The 17,824-nt window shown below is 52.1% G+C and overlaps 1 protein-coding gene across 3 annotated transcripts in view; it reads left to right on the top strand.

Moving 5' to 3' along the window:
* The window catches only part of FANCA (FA complementation group A), a 42,672-nt gene that overhangs the window by 18,335 nt on the left and 6,513 nt on the right, over positions 1–17,824 (top strand). For 2 of the 3 annotated variants that reach the window (XM_088800391.1, XM_019740490.3), the window contains exons 21-33: positions 2,461–2,537; positions 3,793–3,906; positions 4,951–5,087; positions 5,514–5,584; positions 5,880–5,976; positions 6,052–6,239; positions 7,439–7,535; positions 8,523–8,699; positions 9,911–9,984; positions 12,087–12,215; positions 15,081–15,165; positions 16,256–16,422; positions 16,841–16,946. In XM_088800391.1, the coding sequence (XP_088656517.1) occupies positions 2,461–2,537; positions 3,793–3,906; positions 4,951–5,087; positions 5,514–5,584; positions 5,880–5,976; positions 6,052–6,239; positions 7,439–7,535; positions 8,523–8,699; positions 9,911–9,984; positions 12,087–12,215; positions 15,081–15,165; positions 16,256–16,422; positions 16,841–16,946 (1,519 nt within the window). The remainder of the gene's footprint in view (positions 1–2,460; positions 2,538–3,792; positions 3,907–4,950; positions 5,088–5,513; positions 5,585–5,879; positions 5,977–6,051; positions 6,240–7,438; positions 7,536–8,522; positions 8,700–9,910; positions 9,985–12,086; positions 12,216–15,080; positions 15,166–16,255; positions 16,423–16,840; positions 16,947–17,824) is intronic. The other variant, XM_074314982.2, reaches the window with a different exon arrangement.

Raw genomic sequence — 17,824 nt, 5'->3', positions numbered from 1 at the left:
GAAAATCAGTGTTTCACCTCAGAATAAGACCATTCTCTGGGACCCTTATTTTTATTTATTTTTGATACACAATATTCCAGAAGTACTGAGGCCGATAAACAAAACATCCATATGCCCCACACACAATACTTTACTGTCTTTCCTTTTCTTTTTTCCCCTTCTGCCTCCCCATGCCCTTCCTCCGCCGGCTCAAGCCGTTGTTTCTCAGTCTAGTTGTGTAGGACACAGCTCCCTGGCCCCTGCTGGTGTTAGGAACCTTGCGCTCCTCACAGCTGAGGCAGTCGGTCAGCCGCTCACGGCAGCTCACGGCAGCTCACGGCAGCTCTTGCTGGCTGCCAACCACTCACACTGGCCACCGGCTGCTCCTGGCAGCACACCGCAGCTCAGCCCAGCTCCGCCCAGCTCCAGGGAGAGCTGTTGTTCACAATCTTAGCTGTAGAGGGCGCAGCTCACTGGCCCATGTGGGAATCGAACCTGCCACCTTGGAGTTAGGAGCAGGGCGCTCCAACCACCTGCACCACTGGGCTGGCCCTCCTTGTCTTTTTCAAAGGAAGCCAGTACAGACACCATTGAAGTCTCTTAGTCCAGCTATCTCGTCCTCCCTTTTCTCTCCAAAGAAACCATTATCCTGAAGTTGGTGTATAATTTTTCTATTTCTTATTTTATTGCAAATGTTTGTAGCTATAAATTGTGTACATACACATCACACAGTGTGGTTTTGTGTGTGTTTAAAGTGGGATTGATAGTGTGTGTCATTCTGTGGTGTGCACTTTCACCCACCCTGTTGGTCACGTGCTCTGGTTCATTTATTTGACTGCTGTGCAGAACTCGGTTGTTTGGCTGTAACTGCCGCCGGCCCTACCTGGGGTGCAGGTCACACACCACGGAGTAAACACAGTAGGGCTGTAACTGCTGGCGGGGTTGACAATAGGAGTCTTAGGTGACCTCCAGTTTTATGCTCTTCTAACAGTGCTTCAGTGAGCGGCCTTGAGTGTATCTCCAGGAAAAGTCCTAGACTTTTGAGTGGAATTTCATTGATTTTATAGATTGATTTGAAGACAGTTGACTTCATTACGATACTGAGTTTCCCTCCCATGAACACACGAGTACATCTTTATTTATTCACGTCCATTTGTAGTGTTTTGGATTTTTCTTTATAAAGAGCTTACACATTTCTTTGTCTAGATTGTTTTGCTATTATGAACAGTGTATTATTTCCTGTTGAATTTTTCATTGGTTGTTGCTGAGAACCAGGCACTGGTATGCAATGCCCGCTGTACTCCTGGATTGTCTTCTGATGTTCTTTTCCCTTCTGTCTTATTTTACGTATCTGGTTATTTGTTTTTTTCCCCCTCTTCAAGTTTACCTCCCTATCCTTTCAGTGAGTATTTCGTTTCTGGTACCAGATGCTCTCTTTTATGGTAATCTATCCTCGTTTCATAGCTTCAGTGTTTCATCTTTCATCTCTGGGAACGTTAACGGTACTGATGTCTGAAGTTTTCTTCTCTGTGAATTTCTTTTCTTTTTTTTTCTTTTCAATTTTTATTGGGGAATATTGGGGAACAGTGTGTTTTTCCAGGACCCATCAGCTCCAAGTCAAGTCGTTGTTTTCAATCTAGTTGTGGAGGGCGCAGCTCACTGGCCCATGTGAGAATCGAACCTGCGATCTCGATGTTATGAGCGCTGTGCTGTAACCAACTGGCCACCCCCCTGTGAATTTCTCCATTTCCTTGAATTTGCTCTTTCTTTTCACTCACATTGGTTTCTATTTTTTAAGCTGATGGCCTCCAGTACCCGGGGCAGTAGGTGATCCTCTTTGGTTCCTACTCTCCAGGCTTTGTCCCCTGCCTCACTTCGGGTTCCCATGACTGTGTTTCACTCTGGAGCACAGCTGTCTTCCTTCTGTTGGTGTTGTCGTCACAGTGTGCAGCACCTGGGTGGGGTGCCCACCTGCTTCACCACTCGTGCAGGCTTCGTGTCCTGCAGGCCGGGCCACTGCCCATGTGTCCTGTACCTGAGCTGCCACTCGTGGACTTGTCACTGTGCCCTGACAAAGTCCCATGTCCTTATCACAGGACTTGATCTATAATTCTTTGTATTTTTAATGATGTTAATTGGGTGTTTTTGTTAGTATTCATTAAAAGTAATACAGGTCCACTGTTAAAATTTGGAAATTACCAAAACTTGAATGAGAGAAGTAAAAATCATTTATAACCTCTCTACCCAATGAAAACCGGTACTGGCAGATGTTTATATGACATGTCATTGATGGACAGTAAGGACCATTTAAATCCATATGTGTGATTTTTTTTTTTCTTTAAAGCAGAGTTATGCTGTGCACAGTGTTGTACAATTTAGACTGTGTCATACATTTTTGTTTTATGATGGTTTTGAAATTGTAGGCGTGAGAATTAACTCGAGGCGCAGTTGACATGATGTTAATGTTTTCTTCTGACCCAGAGCGGATAAAATCCCTCCGTCGCTGTACTCCACCTACCGCCACGCCTGTTCAATGGCTGAAGAAAAGAAGCCAACAAGTAAGGTCGCCGAGACGAGCACCTCCCGTCTCCCTGACCACGAGCTGTGTCCTGTCCCCTCAGTGCTGGTCCGGCCAGAGGCTGCCCAGATGGCAGAGCCAAACAGACGCCACCAGCTCCCAGGCGTTCAGCCTGGAGGCCCCGACGTGTTGCCCTTCAGTGTTAACACTACTGTTTGGCACTGCTCTGCGCCCCCTGAGGGTGTGACATGGCTTCTCTTTGCCTGTCCTGAATGAATTCAAGCTTTAAATTCAACGGCCTGTCAGACTCCGCAGCCAGGCTGTTTGTGAAACGTGTGGTGATGGGGGCCTGTGACAGCGTTCTGACTGTTTGGATGGCTGTTTTCCTCTGTGGTGGCTTGGGGCTCATTCTGCTTCTAGGGGACAGCGATGTGGACCGAAGTCGAATCGGAAAGGCCGCAGGAGTGACATGGCTGTGCCTGGAGCATTTGCACAGGCTCAGCAGCTGCTCCTGCCCCTCCCCCTGCCCCCCATTCTGGCCACTGACAAGGAGACAGTGGTAGGCGCCAGCAGGCCTGCTTCTCAGCGATGTCACTTGGTAAGCAGCTGGTGTGTGCTGCTTCCAACCTGTGACGTCGCAGGGCCAGACAGGCGCAAGGAGGCAGTTCTGTTCTCTAGTTGTGTTGCCAGAACCCTCCTCTCGTGGCCGTGGAGACCCAGAGACCTGAGTGGGCATCGCATGCAGGCCCCGATCTAACGTGTGCCTGTGTTGAAACAGCCTCGCTCCTCTTCCCCCAACCCCACAGAACCGCCTTTTTGGGGGTTCTTAGAGTGTTTCCTACTCTAGGACGTCATGTGATGTCTCACACAGACACAATTCTTAGGTTCTGTGTCCCTGGTGTCGCTGTGAAACCTGTGTGATGTACTGCACATGCCCGGTGTCACCAGAACTTGAACTTGTTCTGCTTTCAAACACTAATTTTCAGTCTTTGTTTTATTTTTTTTACATCCTATGGTGAACAGCAACGTTTCTTAAAAGTCTGAGAAATAGGGACTCAGGCATCATCCATCCCTAACTCGTCTCCCTCGCTGTGCTTGTCTTTTTTCATGAGGCACATGCTTTTCACACTTGTGGTGTGGGGTGCCTAGAACCATGCTTTTTCTTGAACTTATTTACAAAAGTTTTGACTTTTAATGACAGCATCCAGCCTCAGGATGGAAGTCCGTATTCAGCTGTGTGTGAATATGGACCTGTCTGCCCTAATTGTTCAAATTACCTGCCCCCCACCTCTCAGATGCAGCCCAGGTAATGAAGGTGGACCCCGGCTGTGCTGAAGGAACGCTGGGACTGCTCACAGCCGCACTACGAGAGCTCAGGGCCACCTTGACAGACCCTGCCCAGTATGACGGTGAGCACGGGCGGTGGGTGTGAGTTGGGTTCCAGTGGCTGGTCCATTTCCTGCGATTTGGCATTTGGTAGTTACCAGGCCACGCACTGGCTGGTGTCGAGCGCATGGCACCCTTTCCGACAGGATGGTAGACTGATCCCTCAAGCTGTCACAGACCCCTGGCAGAAGATAAGTATTCTGCTCTTTGGCTTCCCCATACGCCAGGTGATGGAGAGGAGGCTGGCTGATGTTACTAGGTGTGGGTCTCCTTCCTGTCCGACCTGCCCGAGTAGCTGTCACCCTCTGCGTCTGTGTGACTGAGTGCTTGTATGGAGTAGTAGCACGTGCTGTGCAGCGGCCCACAGAGTGAGAGACTCAGTAGCAGTGCTCTCAGGTTCTTGTCATGACCAGCAGAGTCCACAGCCCACAGGCCTTGTGTTTACCTAGCCGCTGCGATAGATTGATGCACATGAACTCATCTCACCCCAGAATACCCCGTGAGAGCCTCACGGAGGACATGCCAACAAAACCGCCTGAGTTCTGCTGCCCCTGGAGCCCAGTGTGGCCTCAGAACTGGGCTCCTGCACGCATGGCATCTGGGGTCCCGGGGCCTGGCAGTTCCTAGCGCTGCTGCAGGACGGCTGACCTGTCAGGCCATGCTTGTGTGTAAAGCCGCACAGCTCCGCCTCCACGAGGTGAGGTCAGCCCACTTGACGTCAGACCTCTGGCACACAGAAGCCATGGCTCTTCGCATGGGCCAACGCTGTGATGGCTGGGACGCAAGCCTCTGACGCGTGTTACAATGTGTGTGAGAGTTAGAGGGTTATAGATAAAAAGTGCGGTTCATGATGGCAAAGGAACGTGCCAGCTCCCCACAACACAGGAAAAGGTCCCAGTCTGCCCATGTCACACACTCAGCAGTGTCCTCGGCCACCTGCAGTGGGGACACAGCAGCTCAGGGTCAGTGGGCAGTCGTACCCAAGAGGTGGCTGCGGTGAGCCAGTCCTGGGGTACAGTCTCCGCTCAGTGCTGTCCCCTTGCCGCTCACTGGGCTCCTGTCCACAGACGTATCTGCTCAGGTTGCTGTGGTTTCCGAAAGGCTCAGCTCCGCCTTGGGCCTCAGCGAGGACGACAACATCTGTGAGGCTTCGAAGATCCAGCTCAGTGTCTGTGCTCCAGAACTGGAGCAGCGGGAACAGAAGGTGTGTGGGGGCATCTGGATGCTCAGTGTCGCATCTGCTGGCTTGCGTGGGAAGAGCTGGGTCCCAGGCCCTTCTTGGCACTTGTTTTGCTACGTCAAGTGTGTCTGTGGACACAAGACGGTCACAGTCGGTGGCCCGGCCGATAATACGCGCAGAGGCCGTCTGTCCCCAGGGCCTAAAACATTTACTCTTCAGCTCTGCTCTCTGCTGTAAAATTTCAGGACTGGACATGGTGGGATGATAGTTGGCTTGTCATGGTCCCAGGATTTGGGAATGGGGAATCTTGGACCAGTTGGCATTGGTGTTTCCTCTCCAAATGGAAGCCTCGTTTGCAGTCTCATTAGCTCAGCTGTGGCCCTGCCCGTGTAATTCGTGTCAGCAACACAAGGTCAGGCTCACGCTGCCCTTTGTGACATCTCCTCTCAGGTTGTGGATCTCCTGCTGACGTCTTTCTGTCAGAACCTAATGGTAGCCTCCAGCTTTGCCCCACCAGACAGGTAGAGCTGGGACGCTTCGCTGGGTGGTTTGGTGCTGTCCTGGGGCAGCCTCCCTCATGGAGTGGAGCTTCCCTGCTCTCCACGAGGACAGTGGTGTCAGCCCTAGTCCCCTGGTTCCTGCTGTGCTGTTAGAGGGGCGGTGCGGACGTTTACGCAGCAGGGACGTGGCAACTGTTGAGCGTTGCTACAGGAGATCCTGCTGTTGGGGGAACAGCCTGGTTTTCTCTGAGGCCTGCACTGAGTCCCCCAGACTCAGTGGGAGGGACCACACCGGGACTGGCCACTGTTTCTGTAGGCAGGGCTCCTGGGCTACCCGCTTTGTGACGGCCACGTGTGCTCACACGCTCCTTCCCGCTGTACTCACCAGGCTGTGCCAACTGCTGCGCTACCAGGTAGGGCCCTGCCCCCTGCAGCTGGGAGGTGGGCTCTGCACCCCACCAGCAGGACCACTTTCCTTTCCTGTTTAGGGCCCCAGCCTTAGTGCGGCGCACGTGCTGGGGTTGGCTGCCCTGGCTGTCCACCTCGGCGAGGCCCGGCCCGTGCTCCCGGAGGTGCTCGTGGGCCCCCCTTTCCCAGCCGGGGGCCTGTCCATCCCCAAGTTCTTCAGCAGCCTCCTGCCGTGTGGGACCCGGGAGTCCCTGCTCTTCTGCCTCAGGTGGGCTGCTCTTCCTTGTCCCATGGTCACTTGTCCCCTCTGGCAGAAGGAACAGATATGCCCAGATAATCACTCACGTTTCGGTGTGCAGCCTCCCAGAACCTTTTTGGCGTTTATTTACATGTGGACTTGTTTTGGTTTGAAAAAATGAGATTGTACCACTTTGCTAAACTGCCATTGAAGTCGTTGACCACAGACTGCAGACTCTGTGTCCTGCCCCGTACTCTTCAGAGTTGGGGGGTTGGTCTGCTCTGTCTCGGGGTCCTGTGCTGGGGCCTTGTGCTGCAGCTGTTTCTCTAGGGCAGATTCCAACGCATGGAACTCCCCTGTGCAGAGGTGAACTCACCTTGAAGGGTTCAGAGGCCCATCGTCCTGTCAGCCTGCCATTTACACCCCACCAGTCCCTTCCTGGCTGGGCTCTTGTGTGCGGGACCCCTGGGGGAGAGTGCTTCCTGGGCAGGGTACAGCCCAAGGTCCTGTGCAGCGGGGTGTAGACTGGGAATTGCTGGCTGGGGCTGGGGTCACAGTTCACGGGCAGAAGTGACAAAAGGCATGCAGGAGTGGGAGAGGCGGCACAGGAAAGCCGGTCCAGCCACTGTCCACACTGGGAGGCCGATGGCCCCCCCCCTCCCCTCCTGTGGGCTTTTGGCAACACCGAACAGTCCCTATTGGGAGTCAGTCCCCGGTCCCCCCACGTTCTTCTCTGCCACCTTCCTGACTTTCTCAGGGCCCCCGGGTCAGTCTGTCCTGCTCGGCCTCGTCTTCCTTACACCTGACAACCTACACGGGCAGGCAGAGGCTGCCCCTAAGGCTGCATATGAAACGGAGCGCGCTCTGGGCCCACAGACCCCTTTTAGGAAGGAGCAGGGAGGGTTTGCTAACACTCCGGGGCGTGAAAGCCCTTTCCCTTCCCGCTCCTCCTGACATCACTCTTGTCATCATGGCCCCGTGTCTGCACAGAGTCCGCGTGTCCATGCGTTTCCTGAGTCTCTGCCTTCCGCGTGGACAGAGCCAGGCCACTTGGCTGTGACATGGGACCGCTTCCCCAGTGTTGCAAGGAGCTGAGGCAGAGGACTGGCCCTCACTCCCCTGGTTTTAAATGCCCTCAGTTCACTTTGGGAGATCCAAACTTTCTTTTCTTTCATCCCTTATTTTGCCAGGGTCACATTTCTGTGTTATAATTTGTTTTCTATTTACAGATTTTGTACAGCAGCAATTTCTTACTCTCTGTGTAAGTTTTCTTGTCAGTCACGCGATGCTACCTACAGCTGTTTATCTCCAGGCCTTATGAAAAAGGTAGGTCTGTTAGCGTCCTGTTTTACGTTCTCCTGTGTGTCCGAGGCCTTGGCTTCATTGTTTATCAGGCTGTCTCTTGGGAGCAGCCGCAATTGTCTGCTTGGGTGAACACTGCCTTTTCCTTCTGTTCGCTGTGTTAACCTGAGGGGGTGTAAGATGTCAACTACAGATGTCCCTCCCTTTTTTTAAAGAAACACATACTGGTACGTATAAGACACGTAAATTAAAAGATAATTCATAAAAAGTATCTCCCTTTTAACGAAGGGATTCCACGTTTCCGCTATAGTCCCTTTGTCTCCTGAGTGCTCGTTCCATTTGTTAGAAGACAAGGCATTTCAAGGTGCGTGTTAGAAACCTGACATGTTGCAAGTGATGGTGTGCTCTTTGTGCAGAGTTTTAGGGAACGTGAGGTTTCAACCTGGTTCTCAGTTCCAGGCTCCACAGTAGAGTCACCTGAGAAACTTTTAAGGCACAGACTCCTGGGTCTGGCAGTTAAGTTGGCATTGGTGTCAAGGAGCTTAGTCCTAGGTGCCCAAGTGTTAAAGCATGAATGGAGAATGGGGGCCCAGAAGGCACATCGCCATCCCCTGTGCAGGTGTGACTACCTGGTGTGACCCCGCGGTCTCCCCGCTGCCCCTCGATAAATGTGGATATACAGTGAACACACCACTGACGTGTTTTGCCATCCAGTGGACACACATTCTAGTGAAAGCTCCAGTGCCAGCAGTAGTCTGGGTGGGTGGTGCTACGCTGTGGAGGCCATTCAGACCCAGCGTCCAGCCCAAGGACGCCATCCAGTGTGGGCCGAGATTTCCCTATAGGGCTGCTTACTGTAGCACCGCTTGTAAGTGGACTCTGGGTGTCCTGCGAGGGCTTGGTGAGGCCCCCGCAGGTGGCACAGGGTCTCCGTGCTGCCCTGCTGCACCCAGCCATGTCACGCGGATATTTTGTGAGCTTGTCACAGCAAATGCGTTCCTCTCTCTCCAGTTCCAGTTCGTTGTGCTCAGGTTGTTCTCAGAAGCCCGAGACCCCTTGTCTCGGGAGGACGCAGCCAGCCTTCCCTGGAGGCCCCTGTACCTGTCCCCCACAGACTGGCAGCGAGCCGCCCTTTGTCTGTGGAGACACACAACCTTCCAGGAACTGTCGAAGGACGAGGAATTTCATGTAAGTCCCACTGTCCCCTCCCTTGCTTCTGGCCTCGTTCTGCCTCACGGGCTTGCAGGTGCAGACCTGGGGCCTCCTGGGGACGTGGCGGGCGGGCCTGGCCCAGTGACGCTCGAGCAGCACAGATGTGGCTGTGCTGGAAACTTACTGGGATTGGTGTTGATTCCCACGCAGGCGTGAGAAACCAGACGGAAAGGTGCTTTCTACTTTGCCCGTTCCCCCGACAGTACCATTTTGCAGAGAATTTTAGGGATGGGTAAAAACATGCTTTAAGCATGTCTGCCAGGCTCTGGTTTGGGGCAGGGCCACTGGGAGGGAGCCTTGGGCCAGTCCGGTCAGTGTGCCCACACTGCTTGTCTCTGCTGCACCTTTTCACAGCTGTTCACTCATATCTTGGATGTTGGCCTGCTTGTGTTGGTATTTGGAGAAAATTTTCTCAATTGTTTTATTTTTTTCAATTCTTTTACTGTTAACCATCAGTTACACATGAGTAGGTCTGGCGGTCTGCTTGGGGGGAGGAGCAATGACGCAGGGCGTGGCCGTGCTCACTTGGAGTCCAGCAGGTGCCTCACCTGGGCCTTGGCTCTGCGTCATGCAGCCTTGCCTCTGGTTTGGCTGAGTGGATGTTTCCCAGAGCAATGTGCTGTTTCATGCCGCCTAGCTTTGGCCCTTCCGCAGCTGAAACCTGCTGCCTGCATGTTGCTGTGACGTGCTTTTTTCATATGCATGAGGTTCTGAGGTTAGTTTGTATCGATGCGTGGAATTGTTCAAATAATTTTAAAACAAGAATTATGCCACCGTGAATATTTGAAGCATGTTTGTATGTCAAGTTTATTCAGTTATTCACCCAGCCCCAGGAAACTAGGAAGTGAGCAGTTACTTGAGAGGTGTATGCCCGTAGGGCAACCGCTCAATCCAGCAGGATGCTACAGAACTGTTTCAAGGTGCCAAAGTGACCCATTTTAGTTAGCGTCACACTCAGGGTTGAATGGAGCAGGGCCGGGTGCCAACACCTCAGGCCAGCAGGGGACATGGCGTGAGAATGGAGATTCTGACACACGAGCGAGCGAGGCTACTTGCTGTCGTCCCGTGGGACTTGCTTTCAGCTGGGCTGTCACATAACAGTGACACGAAACGACAGACTTGCACACTCCGCCTGCAGGTTCTGTGTGCTGTCCTTGGTGTGGTATCAGCTGGTCCTTTTCTCTCAGTTAACTTACAGAGACTGGTTACAGCTGGAGCTAGAAATTCAACCTGAGGTGGATTCTCTTTCAGACACAGAAAGGTAAGTGTTTAAAGGGTTCTGCCCTTTAAAATATTACAGTCTTCTACATGGCCTTAAAGTCTTGAGCTTTGTCATTATATCTTGAATTTAATGTTTAGTTTAAGGTATTCCTATGAGCACAATTTCATTCATTCCTTCACTCAAGAAACATTTATTGAGCTCCTGTTTGCTAGAAACTTCTAGAATGTTCTAGAAGCTGGGGTGCAGCATAAATGACATCAGCCTACCTGTGTGGCACCTTTGTGCAGATAGGCGCCTACGAGACACACAGGGCTCCCCACTGGCACTTCCGTCCCCAATACTCCTGACCAGGCCCTCTTCTCCAGGGATGGCACAGAACAGAACCCCGGTGTGGGCTGGGGACAAGCAGGGATAGAAAGTGGATTAGAGTTAGGATGGGACATGTGCTCTGAGAGCAAGTTCCTCAGGGAGGGGCAGCGGAGCAGCAAGTGCACGTCCCCATGGTGGGAACAGAAATGTCTGCCTTGCGGAGTCTTACTGGGGGGCCTGTGAGTGGCCTCTACTGGTGTCGGACGGCCCTGCCCGCCCTCCACGTGGGAAGAGCGCACCCCCCCGCCGAGAGGCTCAGGACTGGGCATGTGCCACGTGGAGCGCTGGCCTTGAGGTGGCACCAGCAGTGGGTAAACCAAGGTCTGAGCCCCCTGCGGGTCCCAGGGCCGATTACTGAGACCGTCATGCAAGTGGGGTGCTCATGGGGCCCTGGGTTTGGGGCACGGGCGTCAGGGTGGAGGTCAGGATGGAGGTCAGGGAGGGAAATGTGGTATCGAGAGCTGATGGGGCTCAGAGCCCAAGGGTGAACACTGGCCGACCTTGAGCCCTGGCCCTCCTGCGCATGTGGGATGCTGTCTGTCTCCACACTCTTGTCTGGTGTTAGATTCTGGACGTAACAAATATAAATAATGAAAAAAGGGAAAAGCTGTGTTGATGAAAAGAGCAACTGCTTTCTCCAAGGAAATGGGGTTTTGTTTCCTTTTCCGGTTTGCACCACACCCGCTTTGGGGTGCTTTGTGCACACACTCACATGTCCTGGGGTTTTTTTTCCCTTCTCGACCTTCTCTCTTTCCGGCGGGAATAGAAGGAACAGTTTTCTGGTGTGAGGGCCCATGACCATTGAACTCACCCTGAGCTCCCTGTCTGGGGAAGTGTTATGCGGGAGACCCTGCTCGCTGCGCCATTTGTCGTGCGGGGCGTCTGGCAGGGTCTCAGCTCCCGCTCCCCACATAAGAACACAGGACATGGTGAGGCCAAAAAGGAACACCCACAGAGCCATAAGTTGAGGAATCATATTACTATATTCTCGCTGGTGGCTGGGTTGCAGACACAGGAAACAGGAGCCACACGATCCACAACCCTCACTGCGCCGCTTGCTAGCTCAGCCGCCATCTTCTCGCTAGCCCCCATTTTTTCTAGCATAGCCACAGCAGTTATATTAGTGGCCAGTGGCCCACTGGTTACAGCTGACGGCCAACTAGCCACAGCTGATGGCCATGCAATCACAGTTGATGGCCACTTACTACCTGAGCCAACACCTTTCTATGTGAGGCCAAGAGCCTGGAAACTGCTTTCTGGGGCTCTGTCCCCACAGGAAGTTTTGTTTAGACCTATTCTGGGATCTCCTTCCTTTCCTTAATGATGAGTAACCGAGATGCGTTTTGTATGGGTTCCAGGCGGAAAGCATGAGCCCCTTACACCTCTGCCCCCTCACCCACTCGTGCGTGTATGGAGATGGCTCACTTCCTCATAGACTGCAGTATTGACGGTGGTTTCAGTTAGTTTGTCCTGATCGGGACGCCTTTGCTGGTGGACCTGGGCAGTTCACACGCAGCTGAGAGGACCACTCAGCTTCTGTTCCCCAGCTCAGCAGGCGAGCACTGGTGGCTGTCACCCAGCTGGGTGGCTCCTGAAGGGACTTTGATCCTCTTGATCGGTCGTAGAGCGCCTTCCCGCAGCCCCAGGCCCCCTGACGACCACCCGTCCCCCTGCCATGCTGCGCCCTCGCTGTGGGCTGCCTTCTCTGCCCCGCTCCGCCAAGCACTGGCTGGCAGCCCCTCTCAGCACAGACCCTGGTGTTCGCTGTGCAGGCGGGACTTCCAACAGTGGGCCATCTACGAGCATTTCCTCCCCAAGCCGCGCACCACCGGTGGCTGTGACGGAGACTTGGGAGTGGCGTTCACTGGCCTTGTTGACGCACTGCTGGACTTCTGCCACAGGTGAGGAGTTCTGGCACCTGGGCACCTCCCCATCAGTGCTGGCGGCTCTAGGGACATGCGTAGCTTTCTCAGTGCGATTGGTGCCGTACAGAGCACAGCTGCACACACTTTGCTGGCAAGTATAGTCTATTGGGAGTAAAGGCCAGCGCCCTGAATCCCTGAATCAGTGTTCTCTGTGGGTGGAGAGTTTTGTCTTTCTGCTTTGTCACCTGGAGTTCAGGGTCAACAAGTGTGAAGAGTGGAACAAACAGTGAGCGCCAGTGGTGAGCACTGCAGTGTCACCCCCGGGGCGTGCAGCACCGACATGGACTGCCGGCCACCACAGGCAAGGGGCTCTGTCTCGGCGAGGCTGTGCTGCGCATGTGCTCCGGCCGGGGGAGTCTGCTTTAGACTCTTCATCCCCACAATTGCTGTGTCAAGGTGATACGTCCTATTACTTCAGTCATAGGGAAAACGTCCTGTTACACTGTCTAGGCAAATGGTTACTGAAGACACACACAGGACAGACGCCATTCTTTTTTCCCATGCCCCTCTCCTCCACGAGGCTCGAAACAAAGCATCCTGTTGGCACAGCGCTCGCTCCCACTATATTTAAGAACAACCAGCGGCACTAAGGTGTTCCTCCTGGCGCTTAGTGGCTGGGACAGCGCTGACGTTGGCCAGTGTGTTGTCACCCAGTGTTCACTTGGGGACGAGTATTTTCTGTCTATGGATTAGGCATTTGGAATCACAGAGTATGTCCTTGGTATCTGGCTCACTCAATGTTTTCAAGGTTCGTCGTGTAGTAGTGTGTGTCAGAACTTGGTTCCTTTTTATGACTGAACAGTATCCCATGAAAGGACAGACCACAGTTTGTTTATCCGTTCATCGGTTGATGGAATGTGGGTTTCCACTTTTTGGTTCTTGTGAATAATTCTGCTGTGCACATTTGTGTGCAGGCCCTTCTGTGGTCCTGCACTTTCCTTTTTCTTGGATGTATGCCTAGGAATGGAACTGCTGGGTCCTATGTACGCAGTATTTCACTTTCTGAGGAGCTACCAGGTTGTTTTCTGAAACCACACCCTTTCCACTCCCACCAGCAGGCTGGGAATGTTCCAGTCTCTCCATGTGATCACTAACACTGTTGCTCTTATCTGATCTTTGTTGTATGTATCCTAGTGGGTGTGCAGTGGTATATTTCATCGTGATTTTGATGTGCTTTGCCTTGATGGCTAATGACATTAAGCATCTTGTCATTTGCTTGTTGACCATTCATGTGTCTTCTTTGGAGAAATGTCTATTCAGATCCTTTGCCCATTTTAAAATTGAGTTATTGGTTCTTTTGAGTGGTAGGAGTTCTGTATATATTCTAGATTCCAGATCCTTGTCACATACTTGAGTTGCACACATTTTCTCCCATTCTGAGTCATCTTTTCACTCCCTCAGTGGAGCACTTCGATGCCCAAAAGTTTTAAATTTTCATGAATCCCAGTTCATCTATTTTTAGACCTTATATTTAGGCCTTTGATCCATTTGAGTTACCTTTTGTGTGTGGTGTACGTTTGGGGTTAAACATCTCACTCTTCTGTGTGTGGATATCCAGCTGTCCTGGTACCTTTTGTTGGAGAGACTTCTTTCCCCATTGAATCGTCTTCAGCCTTGTTGAAAATCAATGAATCATATGTGCGAGGGTATGTTTCTAGACTCTATTGTGGTGGCCTACCTGTCTGTCCCACACTGTTTTGATTGCTGTAGTTTTGTAGTTCAGTTTCAAATTGGAAAATGTGAGTCTTCCAACTTTGTTCTTTTTCAAAGTGGTTTTGACTATTCTGGGTCCTTTGCAATTCCATCTGAAGTTAAGGATCAGCTTGTCAATGTGTGCAGATCACCTAGGACTCTGAAAGGGATTACACTGTCTCTGTAGATCATCTTGGGTGGGGTTGCCATCTTAACAATACTGAGTCTTCCTCTCCATGAACATGGGATGTCTTTACCTTTATTTAGGTCTTTAATATTTTTCAGCATTGTATTGTAGTACAAGTCTCGCACCTCCTTGGTTAAATTTTGTCTTAAGTATTCTTTTTTATACCATTCTAAATGGAATTAATTGTCCTGGTTTCATTTTTGGATTATTCATTGCTAGGGTATAGAAATACACCTCACTTTTGTGTTTTGATTTCCTATCCTGCAACTTCGCTGAACTCATTTATTTGCTCTAGTGGTGTTTTATTGTGCATTCTTTAGGGTTTTCTACCTATAAGATCATGTCATCTGTGGATAGAGATGGTTTAAGTTTCCTGTCCATTGGGTGCCTTTTCTTTCTTTTTTCTGGCTGAGTTGTCCTGGCTGGCACTTTTGCTGCAGTGTTGAATGGAAGTGGCGAGAGGGGACATCTTTGTCTGTTCCTGATCTTAGGAGGAGTTTCATCATTAAGTGTGATGTCAGCTGTGGGTTTTTCACAGATGCCCTTTATCGGGTTGAGGAAGTTCCCTTCTACTCCTAGTTTGTTGAGTGTTTTTAATCATGAAAGGGCATTGAATTTTGTCTAATGCTTTATGGGCATCTGTTGAGATATATTACGTGGTTTTTGTTTTTTATCCTATCGATGTGTATATCACATTAATTGATTTTTGGATGTTGAACCAACCTTGCATTCTCAGGGTAAGTCCCACTAGGTTATGGTACATAATTGTTTTTATATGCTGCTGGATTTGGGATGCTAGTATTTTGTTACAGGTTTTGTGTGTTGATTACTGTGTGTTTCACACAGTCCCCAGGGCCCTCCTGGCTCTGAGACCACATACCACTCTGGAGGCAGGAGGAAAAACGGGAACCTCAGTGCTGTCAAGACATGCTTAGGCGGCCTTCACTGTGTTTTCATTTCAGTTCAAGGAGTTACAAGCACTCAGAGAATTCTGATTTGGTTCTCGGTGGCTGCATAGGAAATGGGGATATTTTTTCCAGATTGCAGGTGAGTTAGAAGATGCAAAACTCACTATGTTCACTGCATTAAGCCATCTTCTATTAAATATTTATTGTGAGTATCTGTAATGGGTTCCTAAGGCAACTAAACAGCATGAAAACACGCATCACACACACAGTGGCCCAGATGCAGTGTGACAGTGTGCTCAGTGAATGTGCCCAGTGCACCTAAAAATAAGAAGTCAGTAGCTGGAATGCTGGAATCATCTCTAGGCTTGGAGACATTTAAATCTGAAAATAGGGGAATTAGAAAATACCCACTTTGGGAATAAGATGGTGGTCACTCCACTATCCGTTCCATTTGGATGTCGGGCTCTGAAAAGTAATGTAAATGACCCTCCACCTGGCAGCGGGTCAAGAATCTGCCATGTTTGGAGGCCAGGAGACCCTTTTTCACAAGGTCGTTTGGCACCTGCACAGGCTGCCACGTTGTCACTGGGCCGGGAAGCATGCCTGCTTTCCTCAAGCCTTTCGAGGGCAGAAGATTAGGCTCTGAGAGTCAGCTCTGGGGCCCACCTTCGGAAGTGCAGGCTTCCTGGTGGCACTTCTGCTGCCTGTCTTTGGCAAATGTGGGGACTGGAAGGGAAGCCATGGAGAGTGTGGTTTAGGGCATTGGGGAAACATGCAAAGGTGTTAAAGCCACAAAAAAGAGACCTGCGTCCCCTGCCCTTCGTCTTGACCTCTTGTCCTCCACACCTATCATGATGTGGAAGGCAGGGTGACCAGGAGAACTGTGCACACGTGTCAGGCATTTATCGATTCCAGCTGTGTGCGTGCCTTGTAGGTAACTCACCCGCACATGCGTGCACACACCATACATATCAGAAAGAGCAGCTGATAAGCGGGCTGAAATGCTAGCTGGAGGGTAACCTGGGTAAAGGTGTTCTTTGTACTGTTCGTATTTTTGCGATATCCAGGGGCTTGTCCCACTTGCTCTTTCCAGCCCTGGCAGAGAACTCTCTTCCAAGCCCACCTCAGGGTCCATGCTGGGGCTGACAGTAAGCCCCAAGGGCTCTCTGCCTTCACATTTGGGGACAGAGATAGAAGTGTGTGAGCGGCTGGTCCTTGCCTTTTTCCAGGAGATGGCAGTCGACCTGGAGCAGGGCCCAACGGCGCCCCACGGCCGCCCTCCCTCTGGAGGACACCTCCTTTTTGGGGTCTTCTGCAGACGGCTCAAGGCTCTGGCAAGCGGGTGGGACTTGGCCTCCCGTCTCCAGAGACAACGGGAGCTACTCACGTACAAACGGTAACAGCACCACCTGCCCCTCTGCTCCCCATCCTGTGCTGGCACAGAGAGCAGGGCCTGGGTGTGAAAAGCATGTTGGAGAAAGCCTTCCTGCTCAGGCTTGGGGATCCGCCTGCTGAAAGAGGTAGCTTAAAAGAACTCATGTCAAAATAAGAACCATGTGTTCAAAGATAGCATGCAGCCGTGCGTACAAATAATAGTGTGACACGATGTTTCCCAGGGTGCCGGGAACTGCTCTATTAGACTGTGGGGCACCCTTTCCATTGGTCCTCAGGCAACTTAAACTCATGTTTTGGGTAACACATTCAGAGTGTGTGGTGGGGCCCAGGTGCTCAGCACACAGCCCCAGGTGGGGACACTGGGGGCTGCAGACGGAGTCTCGTCCTTGAGACCATGGATGCACTGCCTTCTCTCCAAGGATCCTGCTCGTCCTGCCTCCGTCTGTTCTCATCGGCAGCCCCCGGGTGGAACAGCCGATCGCCCCCGACTGCAATGAGTTTTTCCATTTGGTCAATTCTGAGCTGGTAGGTGCGGGATGTGGGGCCTCGGTACATGGGCGGAGCCATCTGGTCACTGAGGGTTGGGCCTTGAAAATTCCTGAGCGTGTCTGGTCACATTGAACTCAGTGCCTTGGTGCGGGTCCTGGCTATGTGGGCATATGGGAAGCGTGGGGGGTGGTCCGCGAGTGTGAGAGAAGCAGCGTGCACAGCCTCCCTCAGCCACGGCCGTGCGGGCCGGCGAGGAGGGTGCAGAGACCAGTGGCAGCTTCTTGCTCCCCAGCCCAGCTCCTCCAGGAACTTCCCTGGATTTTCGTAGTTTGGACCCATGAATGTTGCCGACTGTTCGCATACCACGCACTTCCCTCCCTCCCTCTCCGTGCAGTGGTGATGACCACCGTGCCCCCAGGCAACCCTGTGTGCTGTCCTTGTGCAAGGACTCAGCGTCAGGGGCTCTGATTGTACCAGGCGGGGTTGGCGACGCACCTGAACAAGCACACGCTCACACACGGGACAGCTTCCCCTCCAGAGCAGCAGTCAGGCAGAGCCTGGAAAGGGGACTTGGAAAGCAGAGGAAATGGCAGCTGATTTTGTTGACATGTATACCAAAGGCTATTTCCTTGGTGGTCCCAGGTGTGCTGTGGAAGTGTTCAGCTGAGGAAGTCTAAGGCTAGCAGGGAAGCGCCACCAGGCTGCCCCTGCCTCCCTGCAGCCCTGTGCCAGTGCCACAGCAGGTGGGCGAGGGTCTGGCCGTGCTCAGGAGTGTGCAGAGGTGGTGAGCGCGGAAGGTCTGGCATGGTGGGAGGGCCCAAGGCCACCTCCGTGGGTGAGCAGTGCGACTGCCATCACAGCGAGTCTCCTCCCACAGCTCAGCCCTCTGAGCAGACATGGTTCCTGCCCTCCCA

The sequence above is a fragment of the Rhinolophus sinicus genome, chromosome 8 (genome assembly GCF_057876585.1).
Source record: "Rhinolophus sinicus isolate RSI-liver-muscle chromosome 8, RSI-T2T, whole genome shotgun sequence".
Lineage (NCBI taxonomy): Eukaryota > Metazoa > Chordata > Mammalia > Chiroptera > Rhinolophidae > Rhinolophus > Rhinolophus sinicus.
This window is presented reverse-complemented; position numbering and strand designations above follow the sequence as displayed.